At 36.3% G+C, this 18091-nt stretch overlaps 1 protein-coding gene across 6 annotated transcripts in view; it reads right to left on the bottom strand.

Moving 5' to 3' along the window:
• Positions 1-4856: 4856 nt before the first annotated feature.
• RNF111 (ring finger protein 111) overlaps positions 4857-18091 on the bottom strand; it is a 109492-nt gene continuing 96257 nt past the window's right edge. For 4 of the 6 annotated variants that reach the window (XM_057488849.1, XM_057488850.1, XM_057488851.1 and 1 more), the window contains 7 exons: positions 16655-17003; positions 14730-14855; positions 13583-13709; positions 10208-10300; positions 9304-9399; positions 8175-8302; positions 4857-6514 (listed from right to left, as the gene is read on the bottom strand). In XM_057488849.1, the coding sequence (XP_057344832.1) occupies positions 6397-6514; positions 8175-8302; positions 9304-9399; positions 10208-10300; positions 13583-13709; positions 14730-14855; positions 16655-17003 (1037 nt within the window). In that variant the 3' untranslated portion in view covers positions 4857-6396. The remainder of the gene's footprint in view (positions 6515-8174; positions 8303-9303; positions 9400-10207; positions 10301-13582; positions 13710-14729; positions 14856-16654; positions 17004-18091) is intronic. The other 2 variants (XM_057488853.1, XM_057488854.1) reach the window with 1 other exon arrangement.

Raw genomic sequence — 18091 nt, 5'->3', positions numbered from 1 at the left:
AAGGGAGGAGAAAAATGATATCCCAGCCTGAAGGCAGCCACATAGGAAGGATTCTCTCTCATTCTTGGGGCAGACGGAGGGAGAAGGTGAGTCTTTTGCTCTACTCAGGCCTTCAACTGTTTGGACAGGGTCCACCTGCATTAGGGAGGGCAACCTGCTTCACAAGAGTCTACAGATCCTCATGTTAATCTCATCTGGAAACACCACCACAGATACACCTGGAATAACGTTTGACCAAATGTCTGGGCGTCCCCGCTTGCAGGTAAGTGGACACATAAAAAATCATCACAACGGCTAAGAGATGTGGGATTTTTTGGGGGGGCTCATGAAAATACTCAAGTTGATTGAGGTTATGGATGCACAACTCTGTGAATATACTAAAAATCATTGAGTTGTAACTAACTGGTCGAATATACGAATTATATTTTAATAAAAAGGAGGGAAGACAGTAAATTAAAAAAAACCCATCTCAATACTCATCCATGAAGAATACTGCAGAAAGAAGTTCTGAATTACACAAAGATATGGCAGTCACAGGAGCAGAAATACATAGCTGCTTTCCTCCTGCAAGTTTCTTTTTCTCAAATATCTCAGCATAGGAAAGTTAGAGTTCCTCCACTACTGATTCCTCTGTAATTATACTGAAGAATATAGATGACTGTGCACACACGGCTTCTCTATATACTCAACTATGGTTTGGGGTATGTGAGTGGGGGAAACGAAATGTGTTAAGGAAGTTTGTATTAGGAATTCTAACAAAGCAATGGGGCTGGTTTTACCTCCCTGTCGTAGGTTAAAGATGGCCACAATTTATTTGCTGCCAGTACTGTAGCAGGTGGAGTCTATCTCCCCTCCCCTTGAATCTGGGCTAGCCTCAATACTTGTTTTGACTAACAGAATGTGACACAAACAATGCTGTGCCAGTTACAGGCCTGGCAGTTTCTTCTTTCTTGACACTTTGGGCCACCATGTAAAGAGGTCTAGCTAGAACTCACTAAGGAGAAATGCCTCGTGGGTCCTCAGCTGACCCAGCCATCCCAGCTGAAGCATCAGACATCTGAGGGAGGCCATACTGGGCAGTCTATGCCAGTAGAGCTTGCAGCTGAATGCAGCCACACAAGGACATCAGGCATACCACACTGAGAGATGAAGCTATTCCCGCCCAAACTGTACAACTATGAGCAAATAGATGTTCTCCTTTAAGCCAGTGAGATTTGGATGCTTTGTTCCACAAGAAGTAACAGATACACTTGCCTGGGGCATTCCTGATCCTTATACCTAGTAAGCCTTTTCATTTGCTGGAATAGTCTTGTATCTTACTGGCTTCCTTTCAGTCTCAGAAAACATAGCACAGTGGCTAGGATTTATAATTATTTGTAAACTATGAATTCTCAATAGTGTTATTTCTGGAATATTTTTCTCATTGGGAACTTGAGTGCCTGAGTCATTTCCAGATGTTTTGGCATTCGGGTGGCCCCTGAGGGCACAGTAGCTCTGGTGCTGAACCATGCATCTGATGTAACCGAGAACCCTGGAGAGCACTGAAACCAGTCTGATAGAATTTTTGGCCACAGAAGTCCAGGTATCTGGAGACTGGGTCTTGACATAGGGGATAAGAGAGTTACTGTGGTGTTTTAAAAATATGCACACAAATTCTTGCTATACTTCCTTCAAATGGTGAAACCTAATCAACTTCTCTTTGAGTATAGGCTGTATTTAGTGACTCTCGCTTCTAATGAGTAGAATGTGGGAGAAGTGAGGGAGTCTAACTTCTAGATAATAGATGAAAACTGGCATTGTGGCTTCCTCCTTGCACTCTCCCTGGGATCATTTGCTGGGGAAGCCAGCTATCCTGTTGTGAAGGTATTTGAGCAGCCCTACGGAGAAGCCCACATAACAGGGAAGTAAGGTCTCTTGGCCAACAGCCAATAATAAGGAAGCCTTCTCACTTCCATGTGAGTGAATCAGCTCAGACGCCCATCAGCCAGACCCGGTTCAGACGGCTGCAACCCTCGCTATCATCTTGACTGTAACCTCATGGTAGACCCTGAGCCACAAGCAGCAAGCTAAGCTGTTCCCAAATTCCTGACCCACAGAAACTAAGATGTTTGATGTCTGAGCCACTAAGTTTTAAAGTTACAAAGCAACAGATAATTATTTCACAGCAATAGATAATATAAAACTTTGGGGAGTATGTGGCTAACAGTGATGTTCTGAGATCCCAGATATACCGTGACTTACTCTCTGAGCAAATAATTAGCAATGTATCTAGAGAGCAGTTTCATGAAAGGCATTCATTGCTTTCTAAAGGCAAGTTGGGATGCAGTAGATGGGAGTCTTACCACCTCTCTTCCAATTCCCTTGTCAAACACTTTTCTTACAAAGGCTCTTGAGAATCTTAAAAGAATCCCTAAGATAACAGGTTTGGAGCGTCCCATATTAGAGAGGAATGCCAGATATGTGAGAGGGGAGGGTCTCTGGGTCAAACCTCAATTGCTAGAATGGAAATCTGAGTGTCCTGAGTTGTGCTACCAGCCACACAGTCAATGGCAGAAACCAGGTTCTTCCTCTCGAGAGCACAATGTGTCAGTAACAATTTGTAGCATTTTCCATTTTCCGGAGATTTTCCCAACACACACACTGAATATTATTCCCTAAAGCAAAACTGATTCAGCAGTTTCTACTCAAGATTCAGCAGAGCCCACAACAAAAATGAAAACTTAGTGAATCTAGTCCACTCTCGGTAGTGATGACAAAGGATGGAGAGACGTGCCATTTGTTGAGCTGACCACAAAGCTTCTCCCAGACCGCCACACCTGCTCCCGCCCTCAGTTTAATAAGCCTAGAAGCAGCTAATACAACCCAGGCAGCCCAATGTGTGCTGAACTAACCCTTAATGGGCATCTCGCACAATTTGGTGAGGATTAAAATTAGGAAAGAATGAGAAATTCTAGTTAATTTCCCCATAAACTTTCTTTTAGGTCAGAGAGGGCCCCAAATGGTTTCCTACCCTGTGCCAATTCTGATCCAGCCGCAGGAGTCGCCGAAAACACAGCCCCGGTGGTATCATCGGGCAGTCATGGTGAGGAGAGAAGGCGTGGGCTGGCCATCTTCCGTCCCTCCACTGGAGGAGATTCCCACCCATCGGAGAACAGCTGGTGGACTGTTCCTTCTCATCTAATTACTAGTTGGCTGGACTCCATGGGAGAAAAGATAAGCAGCAAACACTGATCTGTGGGGTATTTAGGGCGTGCGCGGGAGGGAGTGAGCATTAGGAAAACTTACATTCTTTACTACATACTATATGCAGGGCTCTTACACTCAGTATCTCACTTAACTCTAATAACAACCTATTTTTACTTTACAGATGAGAAAGATGAGGTTCAGAAAGCTTAAGTTGTTCAAACAAGTACAATTCAAAGCCCGAGTCTGTCCCACACCAAAACCTGTATTATTTTCATGAAAATCTGTTGTGTGGCCAATGAATCTGTACAGAATACAAAGGACACAGAGGAGATTGCCCCCTGCAGTCCCAACCACAAAACTGGTAATTTTTTTTTTTTAGTGAAAAAATGTTTTGAACATAATTCTTAATTCAAGAAAATGATTGATAACTGTAATTGAAAGAGGATATTTCAACCTTGATATATCCAATACTGTGACACATGAAGTCTTGAATAAGCAAGAAAATTTACCGTGTTTCCAGAGTTTTTAGAATATAAGTTAGAAATCATTACATCAGGATGTATTATCTAAAGAATTAAACTATTCTCAATTATGAGAAACTAATAATGAACTGTCCTAGAGTTGATTCTTAATTTCAGTGTTATAAATACCATTTCAAAACAGAGCTAGTTTTATATATGTCAAATTGTTATGATTCAAATGATGAAGAATGCAAGCAGCTAAAATAAAGTCACCAGAATAAGAAAAATGTTTCAAATATCAGTTTATCACTTGCATATAGGCAACAATAAAAATAAGGATTTGCTGACAAAAGAATTTTAGTTTTGAAAGTATTTGGACAGCTGTCACTGAAATTTTCATTTTGACATAAGATGCAGCAGGATGTGACAGACACAAAGCAGAAAAAGTGAAAATGTTAAAAAATGGTTTTCTTCCTGCCTTGGTTCACTATTAATAATGGTTCATTCATTAATCACATTTTTTTGTAATTAACTGCAATAGCTTAATAAGCTCCTGCATTGACCATTCAGGTTTATGTCACAAGTACTTGCATTAAATATATTTTAAGGTAATGATGCTTCATCTATATGAAAAAAATCAGTAGCAATTATTAAACAAGTCAACAGGTAGTCATGCATCTAAATCTGATGTGATATTAAAAAACAGAGAAATCTATCTGTACTTGTGTTTTGAGGAACATCAAGAGAACTGCATTGTGTAGAATGCTCCCCATCTTATATTTCTTAAATCCCTTGGCACAGGCCCTGGGTTTTCCAGTGCTGAAGTCCTGCAACCCTCACGGGCTACCTAAAGACAGACTACTGCTCTCTTTCCCCAGTAAGGTGGCAGACGTGGGTCTCTCCTCCCGTCTCTCTGTCTCTCCTCCTGACCCTCTACAACTGTAGTTTCTTCGAGTGTTCTTTTAAAAAATGTTACCCAACAATTACTTAACAGTAGCTGTACTCCTTCTCTATACATACTGTGTTGAATCATGTTGATATTGACAATTACTACAGTGTAACATTTACAAATACAAAAAAAAGTCAAGATGCCATAACTGAATGAATACAAACACCAAATTATGCACATGTCAACTTGACATCACTATTTTTTGAATTCCAAGATATTTAATGTAAACTGTTGTATAAAAACTAATTATGAAACACAAAGACAATAGAAATATAAGTTATTTATTAATCAATCCACTTACAAAGCAGGCGGCTTAATGCAAGCTTCATGACATCTTCACACATGACCCATGGGAACATGTCTCCCACAGACAGACAGCGATGTTACTGACTGATGCATTTGCAATCTGGGGCATATTAAGCATATTTAGACAAATAAAATTAGGCTATCCTGTATATGAAAGTATCTTGATAATATGCATCCTGAAGTGGATTAAAACTTTCTCCAAAGGAGAAATGTTAGTATGTTAACTTAACTTTATAGTCTATATTAGGCAGTAAATCTTAACTATAGAAATTAAAAATTTTACCAGTGATCGACCCTTGGTAATGTATGAGGTGGGAATCTAAAACCAGAGCAACAGTAGGTTGACTGTATATTTGTGCCTCACAGTATCTGCAGATTTACTGTTTTCAAGTTTAAATAGAAATAAAACAAGAGACATGTAGATTCAGCTGACTTTATTTATCTTTAAGCTAATAAAAAATCCCTTAAAAGTTATCTTGGGATCGTTAGAAGTTCTATGAATGCATAGATACCTGCCAATGACTGCAATTCTAAATCCTGGCTGAATGTGTTTAACAAAATTGATGTAAGCAGAAATCTTTACTGTACATGCTTAGTAGGAGACTGAACAAAATTCTACATGTCTTCTTCAATTTCCCTAAAATTCTGTTGAAAATCTGCAAGTGTGTACAATCCAGCTAATTGAAATTAATATTTAGTGTTCATCAGAGCTGTTTCACAGCAGCAAAAAATTGAATTAGGGAAGTAGACTTCTAAGTTACATAGGAAAAAGATAAATACAATCAGAACAGCAGTCTAAATGTATGATATCGATATTCAACTCTATCTGCATTGTGCTGAAAGGAAAAGGATACACCAAGAAAATTTCTATTGATCACTCTGGTGATGTGAATACCACCTGCATCTAACTGAATATGGTTTGTATTCTGTTCCCAGTATTAAGGATGGTATTTATCTCAGAAATTCATATTGTAAATATACAGCAGCCATTTTGTCCTAATTAAGGAATGTCTTAATACACAATATTATCATTTTCTAGAGGATTTTTATACATTAAACTAAAGTACATGACTGATTAAATTAAAGGTTAGTAATGGATAAAAAAATTCATAATTCATAATTCTCAAGACCAGGTACTATGTAAAAAACAAAAAGACCACAAATTTCTACTTACTAAAGCAGCTAATCTTGCCTGCAAGTTTAGGGTCACAAGCCCATAATATGTGCAAAGAAATGCAATACAAGGAATCATGCAAAAATACAGTAAAATGATAAAGGAAAAATGTCAAATCTAGAAAAAAGAAGCTTTTATAAATACATCAAAATCAATTGTATACATAAACTGTAGGTCTAGCATTAGTTGTACCATATAGCAGAGCCAGCACTCTAAGTTCAAGCCTTCAAATCTGCGCAGGTAAGTCATGCCATCTTTGGTTGACTGCAGTACCAGGAGGGTGGGAATGAGAGGGAGGGCAACAGTTCTGAAACACGGTGTCAACTTTCACTTGGCAGCTGGGCTTCAATGTCCACTCTGCATATGGGGCACTTCTTATTGGTAATCAGCCATTGGTCAACACATACTTGGTGGAAGAGATGCATACAAGGAAGACGTCTATTATAGGCAAACACAACAAAAAGCAAAAAATTAATCTTATGACAACTGCATGTGGTATACCTGTAATAATTCAGGAGTGTTTCAAAGTTACCAGACATCTTTTTTTTTTCTGTAAAAACATTAAACAACCTCCCTCTCTAATGACAGTTACACCTATATTAAATCAACACTGGGCAAATTAAGGTATAAATACCCAAGATGATTAACTATTTCAGCTATGGAACCAAATCATGTAAAACCTCAAGGACTTTAACTGGCAATTATTCCAGTTTTGTTTGTATACATGAGCTGCCAATGTGCTGAGTTGACAGTATGTTCCCTGTTACACAAAATTGCAAAAATATGTTTTTTTACTATCAAATACGTTTGTGAAATACTTTAAAAATATATCTAATTCTTTCTCAAAAATATTAGAACTCACATTATTCTAGCATGAGTTCTAGTCATACTAATTAAGAAATCTTATATGCAATATTATTTTCTATCTAGAGGATCTTTATAAAGTATAGACTGACTGAAGGTTAATAATAAGGCTTTTATGGGTAATTGTTATAGCCACTTAATACTATGGTACTCTTTCTTAAACACAGTTTAATCCATTTTGTAATATATTTGCAATATCCAATATCATGTACACTTGAAACTAGTATGTGTCAATTATATCTCAATAAAAAGTAATTGATTAATGGGAAAGAAAGCAGGTTAAAAGGAGATGTTTACTTTGGTATACTACACTAAGTCATCATTTAGCAATTGAGAAATAAATAAAGCATCCAGGCAATACAGGGTAAATCTAAGTCAGGAGTGGGATACGAGTATCCATTTCTATTCCACTGCTAAGAGCTGTCACACATTTTTAGACTTCCTAGTTATGGCTAAAAAGAGATGCTCCAATTACTCTTTGAACAGTATGGCCACTACTGTAAGAAAAGTTAGCTTCCATATTTATAAACTTCACTGGCAATACAGTGTTCAAATAACCTATATGTGGTATGGCAGACAAATATAATTTTTTTTCTCTCTCAGCCAGCTGAAGACATATCATGAAGTTACTCTATAAATTAGGGCAACAAAATTAGTATATGGTTCTGTTACATATGTTATAGAACTTGTTTCACATGGGATTATGTTCCTTTAGGTAAAAGCAGAACATGTGCAAAATAATTACTTAAGAGATAATAAAAAGAAATACCTAAAATTAATGTTAGGTTAGCATAACATTGTCTAAATTGTAAAGTTATAAGAACTGTATAGTCCCAAGAAGTAAGAGGAAATTTTAGGACAAAATCAATTTATGAAAAGATGCTATAAAACACTGCATGGAGTTAATTGAGATCCCCCACTTTAGCTTTGGAGAATACATTAATTTAACAGTATCAGCCTCCAAAGCCTGTCAAGTTCTCCTTTCTGCAAGATTTAGAGAAGACAATTTGACCACAAAATTTCCCTGCCCATGTATATTTCCCATCCCAACCCACTGTTAGCAATACAGAAACTTCAATCTTTTTCTTTCACTCACTATAGGAAGGCAATTCTCTACACATCAGAGATTGGTAACAGGATATGCCAGGAGTGACCTTTATTTGGCTTCTAGTCTACTTTCACATAAAATCTTACAGTTTTGACAATGGGTTTTAGATAACTAATGTCTAGTTACCTCACATCTTCACCTTCCTCTAATATAGACAAACAGATAGTACATTTCTCCTCTGTGTCTTCCTCAGTCCCTTCTTCCCCATCTTGTTTGCAGTGCAGTTTCCTCTGTGAGAACCAATCAGTTGTTACCTTGTTAGTAGAGATGACATTATTGAACAACTGAGTAAAGTCTGTATTTATTTGAAAAACAATACAAAACAAAACTACACATTCTCCCACAACTTATCTCCCAGGTATAACTGTGATGAGTTAATGGATAAGTTAAATGACTATTTTCAACTAAGTATTATTTTAAGACTTAAATAAGCAGCATCAAAAGCAAAATTAAATAGCTAATTCATTACTTGGAAATCTACTGTTTTTAATACACAATTAGGATGATACACATACAAACTCTCTTTTTGTCCCATCATGAACATAGCCTTTACTAACGAATTTTCAAGTAACATCAAAATAAATTAATCTAATGACAGTCTTTAGCTTAGACAACTGAAAGGACTTAAATTTAGTGGTAATAACCCTTTAATACTTGTAGGAAACAGATGAAAAATACAGTGATTTTTCACACTTTAGTATTATTATTAGTCTCTGTATAGCATAGTTGTTTGTTGAAAGAAATCTATTTAACATGTCTATTGCACAACTTCTATAAATAATACTGTATAAGGAATTGAGGGTACAATGTAAGAAATGTAGGTCAACTAAATGACTGTCAAAATAAGTGGCCAGTTAAATTACAGTATAAGTTATTAAAAAGAATATGGGTGGCATGTGGATGCTGATACAGAATGAAAATATAATTTTCAAAAGCTGTGTATTTAGCAACCTCTGTGTTATTTTTAAAAGTGGAAGGGAAAATATGTATATATGTACTTTATTAACACACAAAAATATGTAGAATACCTAAGACAGCCTTAACTATGATTTTTTTAATGGGAAGAAAAACTCGGGTCATCAGGGTAAGAAACTTCATAATATATATTTTTACACTCAATTTTTTTTAACTGTATGCATGTGTTGCTTTAGTAATAATGTAGTTGGCTAGGCTCCATAAATTCAAAGAAGGTCCATAACACTAAATCTTATGTATTTCAATAATAATGTAGACATTACACAGACTAAATTCTTACCTTTTTGTATTTATGTGGATATGTACATCTTTCAATTGTCCCCTGGGATGCTCCACGATTGACATTTCCTAATCTTTCTTCCAAATGTATCAGTTCCTGAAGGTGAAGAATAACTAGTATTAAAAGCCAGGATGACTATTCCTTGAATAGCACTGTCAAGACCGTAAAAGCAATAAAGCTCCATATTTATAACCTGCAATATAAGTACAGTGCTTGCAATATGTTAAGACAAATGGTTGTTTGTAATTCTTTTCTCAGCCCACTGACGTGGTGTGACAAAGTTACCCTTACAGATCAGGGCAACGTATCACCACACGGTACGACGTCAGTGTGTACCAGTATGTGATTAGTCAGTAAGCAGGTAGAAGAGGAAATAAATCATTGTCATAAAATAGAAAACAAATCAAACAGTTCGAAGTCCTGCTGACTGCAACTTCGAAACTGACATGAGGAAGTAAAATGAAATTTTATATCATATTCAAACGCTTTGTTCTTCCTGAAAATTCAAACAAGAAGATATTTAGCTACAAACTGAATTACTTAGGTTCCTTTTTTTCCAGCAGTATTTCTCTAAAATTGAACTTAGAAGCTTTAAGATTTCTTCCCCCACATGTAATCATATGGCTCTTTATCTGACATAAATAAATTCATTTATTTTTACATTAAGTATTTTCACTTACTCTTCATTAAATACTCGGTAACATTTGACACTAAGATCAACACTGCTTATGAATAAGACTTTCTGTAATAACTTCCAGAAGCAGCATCAGAAATCGAGATACTTTACTGCCTTCCGATCCCCGCCACGGTGACAATCCTATACAGCTGTGAATACTAATAATACATATATTATTTCTCTCTGCATTAAAGATACTATGGAAAATATGTTAACTTTATTACAGACCTCAAAATTGCCCCTGAAAGGACCTCTGAATGATGTTCCATCCAATCCTGATGAGATGTATCGGATGTGAGGATACCCTGCCATGTCAGGAACCTATTTTAATAGAAGAGATGGCTAAATCAATTAAGAGTAAGCTCAAGTTTTACTGTTAACATGGAATAATCCAGACACTCAACTCTCTCCATTCAGCAACTCACAAAATTCAACTTCAGTAAATATACATAACTCTAAGCATTCTGTGACCGAGTTAGGTTCCTCTTCAAATATAATCTTATGTAATAACTCTTAAAATATAATCATAAGAAAAAGAAGAAATAACTATTCCATAACAGGTTTCTTCTCTTTGATTAATTTTGCAAAGAATTAAGCAGAAAATTCCCAAACTTAAGACTGCTGCTCTTAGTAGCCTAAATATATAAAGAATAACATTTTCATAAGGTTTTGTCAATTGCAGAGAGCTTTATTAAACAGCATAAAGGAATAGAAATGCACAGAATTTTCCAACAAAATTTAACTCCAAGATAAAAGTTTTATTTCTTTCCTCTAACTCCCTAATAACTAAAGGTACCCCACTCCTTTGTTTTTGTTTGGTTCTGTTAGTGAAAGTTTTAACAGTATTTTCTAATTTTTTGTCAGGTATAGTCAATTCTCATTATTCACATATCCCTTGTTTGTGAATTTGCCTACTTGAACAAATTTATTTGTAATTCCAAAAATAATACTTGTACCCACACAGTCATTTGTGGACATGCACAGAGCTGAAATGAATATAAGTTGCCCATTGGGCATGTTCACAGCTGAAGTAGAACAATTCTGCCTTCTAGTTTCAGCTCTTACACTATAAACAAGTGTCGAACGGTCTATTTTAGTCCCATTTTTCACACTTCTGTGCTTTTCATTGATGATTGTGTTATTTAAAATGGCCACCAAACATAATGCTTAATAAGTGCTTAGTGTTCCTAAGTGCAAGACTGTGATGTGACTTATGGAAAATATATGTGCAGATAAGCTTCATGCAGGCGTGAGTTATGGTGCTGGTGACCCCAAGCTCCATGTTAACGAATCAACAATATATACATATAGGAAGGTGCCTTCAAACAAATACACATTAAAACAAGGTTACGTCCTGACTGGTTACTGTGACCAGAGGCTTGCAGTAACCCATCCATGCATTTACCCTACAGATAATGGCTCACTACTTCTTACTCAGTGTTCACAGCAGCTTATTGGTCATAATTACTGTGAATAACAGAGTCAACTGTATTAAGAAAGGGAGATTCTGGGATAGAGTACCATTCTTCCATCCTTATAAATGAATCTCCTAACTTACTTTTAATAAGCTTTCACTGAATTATAACATACTTGTGCAGGTTTATAGCTTGAAAAGACACTTCATATGTGGAAAAGAATTTTAAGTGAGCAATAACTTTTAACCTTCAAATAGCATGTTATTTAAAAATCTGCAACTTTCCTTACAATCAAGATTCATACTACCAGTTCTCAGCAGATAAACCACACAGCCTCCCATGTATCTCTAAGGAAAATGAAACCAGAAAGGAACTCTTGCCCCTCCAAATTATTTAAATCGACACTTAACCTTGTAACCCTCCCTAGTCCCCTTCCTCTGGCTACTGTGGATAAGCTTCCTCTTTGTCCTCTTCAAAGTTAATCCCCTACCACCTGCTCCATCTCCTACAGTTTCTCCAGCCCCTGTCATCCTTCATTACCTACGATTACCCACCTCTCGCTTCTGTATCCTCTCCTAATGTTCTGTCTTAAGCCTAAACATAGCTTCAAGTTTACCCAGAACTGTTATCTCCTTAATTCTAGAATGACTGCCAGCCCTATTTCCTGCTTTCCCTTCACAGCCAGACCTATAAAGTAAGTAGTTTATATTCACTGTTCCCACATTTTTACCTTCCTCCCTGTAATCTGAGGAGGACACCATCCCCATCCTCACCAATAACCACTCTATAATGCATTCAACATTTTTCAAACTTTGTATTTTTGTGGTGAGACACTAATGACCATATTATTTTGACACTATTCTTATTTTGTTTCTTCTCAACTTTTCTAGCCAGTGCTCAGAATCCTTTCTTTGAAGGACAGTATTATCTTTTAGATATAGTGTTATCACTCTCCAAGTTTTTTTCAATTTGTCAGTCTCTACATTTTTTTCTGGCAATCTAATCCTCTTCCATGGATTTGTATTCTATGACAGTATGTGGCTCATATATATTGACAAATGACAACATATCTTTAACTCAGGTATCAATTTACAGTTTCAAGGTGCAGACTGTAAACTTAAATCCCTACTGGACATTTCACCTTGATACCCACTTATCACAGATTCAGCATGTCTAAAACCTGACTCACCTAACCTCTTCCCTAAACCATAATCTAATACTCTACAACTCAGTGAAAGGCACCAAGCTAGAAATCTAGGAGTCATCCTAAATACCATTCAAATGTGTCTCATCATTATTATGCCAACTGCCATTGTCCCTGTGAGGGCGTTCATCAACTTCTCCTATGTCTGAACTAGTTTCCATCCTCTCACCCTGCAATCTATTTTTCCAAACAAGTGAGGAGGTGGTCTTTCTAACTACAATCTGATTAAATCACTCCAGAAGCAAAAATAAGACCAAGTCATTTTGCTTTCAATGGTTCCTGAGTTCCAGTTTCTTGGCAGGGCAGCTTTATTTCTTATTGCTGAGTGATCCCCATTCCTAAGATCCAGAAATAACAACCCATTGGCAGTTTCTTGTGTTTATGTTATTTGAGAGCTCTTAACATGCTGTAATCACGGCAAGAGCATCATTCTCAATTCCAAAGCCTGCTGAGAAGTCACACGCATGATAAAGCATCGTGGAAGCCTTTCCTACAGAACCTCTACCTCCACAAGATGAAGCCACTCCCTTCTCTGTACTACTTTTATAATTAATATGTATTATGAATAACAAACTCAATACATTTACATCTTATATTGTTATCTACAAACTGTGAAACTGTTCAAATCAGATATAATGAGTATAGTCCTTTGGCACATTAGTAAAGTAGAAATGCATAGGAACAGGAAGTACCACTTGTGAGAAAATCAAGCTCATGTCCCACTGACATGATACTGGTGTCTTGGTACAAAAGAAAAAACTTTTATAAAGAGAGAAAAATAGAGTACATTTCATAATGCAATACAAATACAGATTTTAATATATCTAATACCTTTTTTATAGCACAATTTCCATTTACTAATTCTCAAATTCTTTTAAAACACCTATAACTAATACATTAAGAATATTTCCAATAAAATAATTTAGAAAAAGAGTACTCTTAAGAAGAAGAATATTTCAGCATTTTGAAACGTTTTTATTTTACCATTAAAGGAAGAGCTCCTAATTGTAAGTGATGAAGTCGAGGTGGTGCGTGGTAATGGGCCAAGTGGGGATGCAATGCTCCAGGTGCATAAGCAGCTGCAGTCACTCCGGCTTCAATGCCCAGGTCCCTGACAAAGGAGGAGAACGCTTAGCTTTTAACCATCTCTGCAGTGTCTTACGATAATCGATAGAACTGGGGGAGTATGTTTACATTTTTAAAGTTACCTAAAGCTTCTTAACTTACACAGCTGAGACAAAGATCATTTAGACCCTAAGATTTAACTAAAAAATCTCAAATTCATTTCAGAAATTAAACCCAAAAATTCAATTTTGTAATTACAAGGAGCAAAGCACTGTACTGAGTTTCATTCACATCTTACAAAGGAAACAAAATGAACAGGTTCCTTCCAATGTAAAAGGCTGATTCTACTTGAGGAGAACACAAATTAGAAGGTTTTTCTGTTTGTTTGTTTATGTGAATGTTACAGATGCTCCCAAGACTTTTGTTTGTTGAATAGTGTCTCTGAGTTGCTGGCTTCAAAGATAATTACAACAACAAACACATCTGTACCTTACAACACAAGGGTAAACAAAATTTTATAAAGAGTAAACCTGGTAAATGCCAAATCTCCATTTATTTATTCTCATTTTATGTTCTGCCTCAGAAGCTACGGTGGACCAAGATCTCAATGACTGCCTCAAGAAAATGAATTTTGTAGAAACTTAATGCACATCTGCTTCCATTTCTCTAGTAAAGACCATCAGACTAGGAAGGCCCAAGCTGGTTTTCCCTTGTCAGTAGCCAGGGTTAGAGGCAGGAAGTCAATCTGAGTACTAAGAACAGGGAGGGTGTATAAAGAAGTTGTGAAAAGTAGGATCTATTTAGGGAGCTGGCTTTAATGGTAGACACCCCTGAAGGACAACAGAACCCCGTACTCCTGTGTGACATGGCCCCCTGCCTCAGAACTCAAGTTCCTACTATTTCCTCCCCAAGTCTCTGTAACTTGCCCAGAGGCAGTGCCTCACAGCTAAGCTGAATTCAGTTTCTCCACAGCACCGCCCTGGATGGCATTCCACTATAAAGCATTGATTCTGACAGTTTGACCACAAGTTACTGGGCATATCGCTGAAATAGACAAGATACTGACCAGGCAGATCTCTCTGGAGCCTGTCGAGGATGTGAGGACATAGTCTGAGGCACATGAATATGATGGCCATGGCCATAGTTTGGGTGCATCCTGTGTGGGTGAGGTGGGGGGCGCTCATGTGCCCGCCTGGAAACACAGAACACAGAAAGACCACCGGAAATAACTGAACAATTGGTTATTTCTTAAGGTAGAAAAAAAAATAACCTAGTATTAATATTACAAACATCTATAGATCAGTCATGAAATTCACTCTCTAATTACAAATTATAAAAATGTAAGATAGAGTTAATGATTAATAAATCAGGAAATCATAACCCCACAAATTCTCACTGCTCATTTCTTACAATACCTCCAATTCAATTTTTCCAAGGAAAAAGGCAATTTGAATGTTTTCTTATATACCTTCTTTACAGCAGATGTTTTAAATAAAATAATAGGAATTTGAATGGAAATAAAATTTTAAAAATTAAATACCTCAGCAAATGCTATGGGAACAAGATAGTTCTATAAACACATAAGGCAGGAAAATGGAAGTATTTTATTTTGCTTTACTTTTATATTGTAGTAACATTCACCCATTTTAAAAGATAAATCTTTTAACAGAAAAAATTTTTAAACTTGTGCATTTTTTTCAAACACATGCAAAAAGAGGTTCCACATCTGGAAACTGATATTAGCTCCATTCACACTCTTTATTCTGTCTTCCAGCTTAATATATTTTTTCTTTCTAGAGTCAGTCAAATTTACAAATATAAGCAGAGTTCTAAACAAAGTACTTAAAAAAAAAGTTCCAGTGATTCATGTTTATAGTCTACTTCTTATTTTCTATTAGCTTCTAACCTGTTTTCAGATTTTGCATGTTTAATCTTTTTTTAAAATTTTTTAGGGTATCGTTAATACACAATCTTATGCTCAGATTTCACATGAGCAACTGTGGTTACTACTGCACGTTTAACCTTAACCATTTAGAACAAGTAATCTTCTAGATACTGGAAAATATTAATGTTACATTGGCAACTCTCTATATAAAGGGTCACTATATTACAATGGCAACAACAACCAGAGATTATGGATATATCATAACTTACACAACTAAAGGAAGAAGTCACACAAGTAGTAGATCATTAATTAGTTCAAGAGATTTGCAAACATTTCTGTAAGAGCCAAATACTTAGGTATTGATGGCTCTATAGGCCATGCTCAACTTAGTATTTGTAGTACTAAGTAGTTACTAATCTTTGTAACTACTCAAGTTAGTCTTCGTAAAGTGAAAGAAGCCACAGACAATACATAAATGAACAAGGGTAGCTGTTTTCCTGTAGAATTTTATTTACAAAAACAAGCAGGCAGACTATGAACAACAGAATTTGCTGCCCTGAAGTAGAAAACCGGATTCTTCATTTTCAAAAGAAAGCAAAAAGTTCAGTTCTAGTGTTTCCATGTTTAGGTAATACAGTAATATTTAAATTTATAAATAAACTAAGTTAAGAAGACATTGAAAAAAGACATTTGAATGTCAGCTGAAAAATGCTAATACTCTTCTTCCCTCTGGCTGGTAACATATAATAAATCCAAGTAAATATTTGTGAACTGTATCTTGTTCTTCAAGATCATCAATTTTAACATTAACCTTTACTATGGAAACCAAAAAAAGAAACAAGAGACTGGTTTGCAAAACTAAATGACCCTTTGTTGTATCCTGAAAATGGTTTGGTTTCGTTAAATAATCCGACATAAACTTGTTTTGTCAACACCTACAACTCAGGGTAAGACAGACGAAGATTTTGGTTAGTAAGGAATAACCTGGTGAACTGGTGGTTTAGTATAGTTACATTGCTTCTAATGATTTTATAGTTTTTAAAACCAATAGGAATAGAAGGAAAAGGAATAATGTGTGATTATCTTTTTAAAAACATGAAACATACGTTGGATGTTGCATCATCCTCCTTCTTTGAACTTCCATCCTCTGCATCACTTCGTGAGGATGAAGTCTCTGTGCTGGAGGTGCAGTGGCTGGAATATGATGTGAAATTGGCTGGTGTGTGGGAGGAAGATGCTGAGGGATTGGTGCCGCTGTACTGGCTAAATGAGTTGGGGGTGGGGCTGCCACAGGGTGAGATGTTGCATGAGAAGATATTTGAGAATGGAAAGCATGTACAGGATGAGGAATAACATAATCCACTTGAGGTGGAGGCTGAGTCTGAGTAGGGGGGTTTCCATGAGAGTGTGGGCAGGCAGAGGCTTGATGATGAAGTGGTCTTGTCAAGGAAGCATCTGTAAGGAAAATATAGGCACCATGCAGTTGAGCATACATTGCTATTATATATTCCTACTTTATTTTAGAAACATATTAGTGTATTTTTTTTATGAATACTTTATCAATGCTTGAGTCTGCTCAGTTCTATATTGCAACCTATTTTCTTCTTAGGATACCTTCTCATGTCAATATACAGTTTTACTTCATTCTCAGATATCTTAGATACCTTCTCATGTCAATATACAGTTTTACTTCATTCTCAGCTTCACAGCATTCTACTATAGGAAGGTACCAAAATTTATCAAATAAATTGCCATTGATAAAAAAATGGAAACAGTCCAAATGGTGCAATAAATATCTACGAGTACGATCCCTCTTGTGCTAATCTTCTTTTGTACATGCATGTGCATGAGTGCACACACAAACACTTCATTCATGGACAGTGTTTGTAGCATAAATTTCCTATAAGTAGTTCTGAGTCTCAAAAAAAGTTTAAACTCAGATACCAGTTGACAAAAGACCCTGCCCAAAAGGTTACCATAATACACCTGTTACCAGTACACAAGAGTCAAGTCCCTGATAACCCCTGACTATCATCACTAAGTCCTTATATGACTATCTAAGAAAAATCTTGTATTTATTAGCCACTTGTATTTCTTCTCAGAATTTTCATTTTCTTAGCCTATTTGTTCACCTTTTTCTTGCTGATTTATAAGTAGTTCATATACAATGAAACCTTTTGTCAAAAGAAGCTATAAACATTTTTCCAAATGTCTTTTGTTAATTTTATTTTCCGTATACAAGTTTGTTGGCTTTTGTGTAGTCAAGTGTATTAGTTAAACATTTATAAACATATAAACCTTGTTTTCTTTTACAATTTACTGGTTAATAGAGCAGTATAGAGTAGTCTTGTCCTTCTGGGCAAGACTGTGGAGATATTCTGTTCTTGCTGCTCCTCTCTCCCCCCGCCCCAGGCCATTTCCCCCATACTTCATTAATATGATGACAGGAGTATATCTTCTAGGAACCGGCCAAGGAAATCAGCCCTTAACAAAGATGGCTTCCCCCCATGTCCTCAATATAAATCTTTGTTTCAAAGTAACTG

The sequence above is a fragment of the Manis pentadactyla genome, chromosome 11 (assembly GCF_030020395.1).
Source record: "Manis pentadactyla isolate mManPen7 chromosome 11, mManPen7.hap1, whole genome shotgun sequence".
Taxonomy (NCBI): domain Eukaryota; kingdom Metazoa; phylum Chordata; class Mammalia; order Pholidota; family Manidae; genus Manis; species Manis pentadactyla.
Note: the sequence above shows the minus strand (reverse complement) of the source record. Positions and strands in the feature narration are given on the sequence as shown.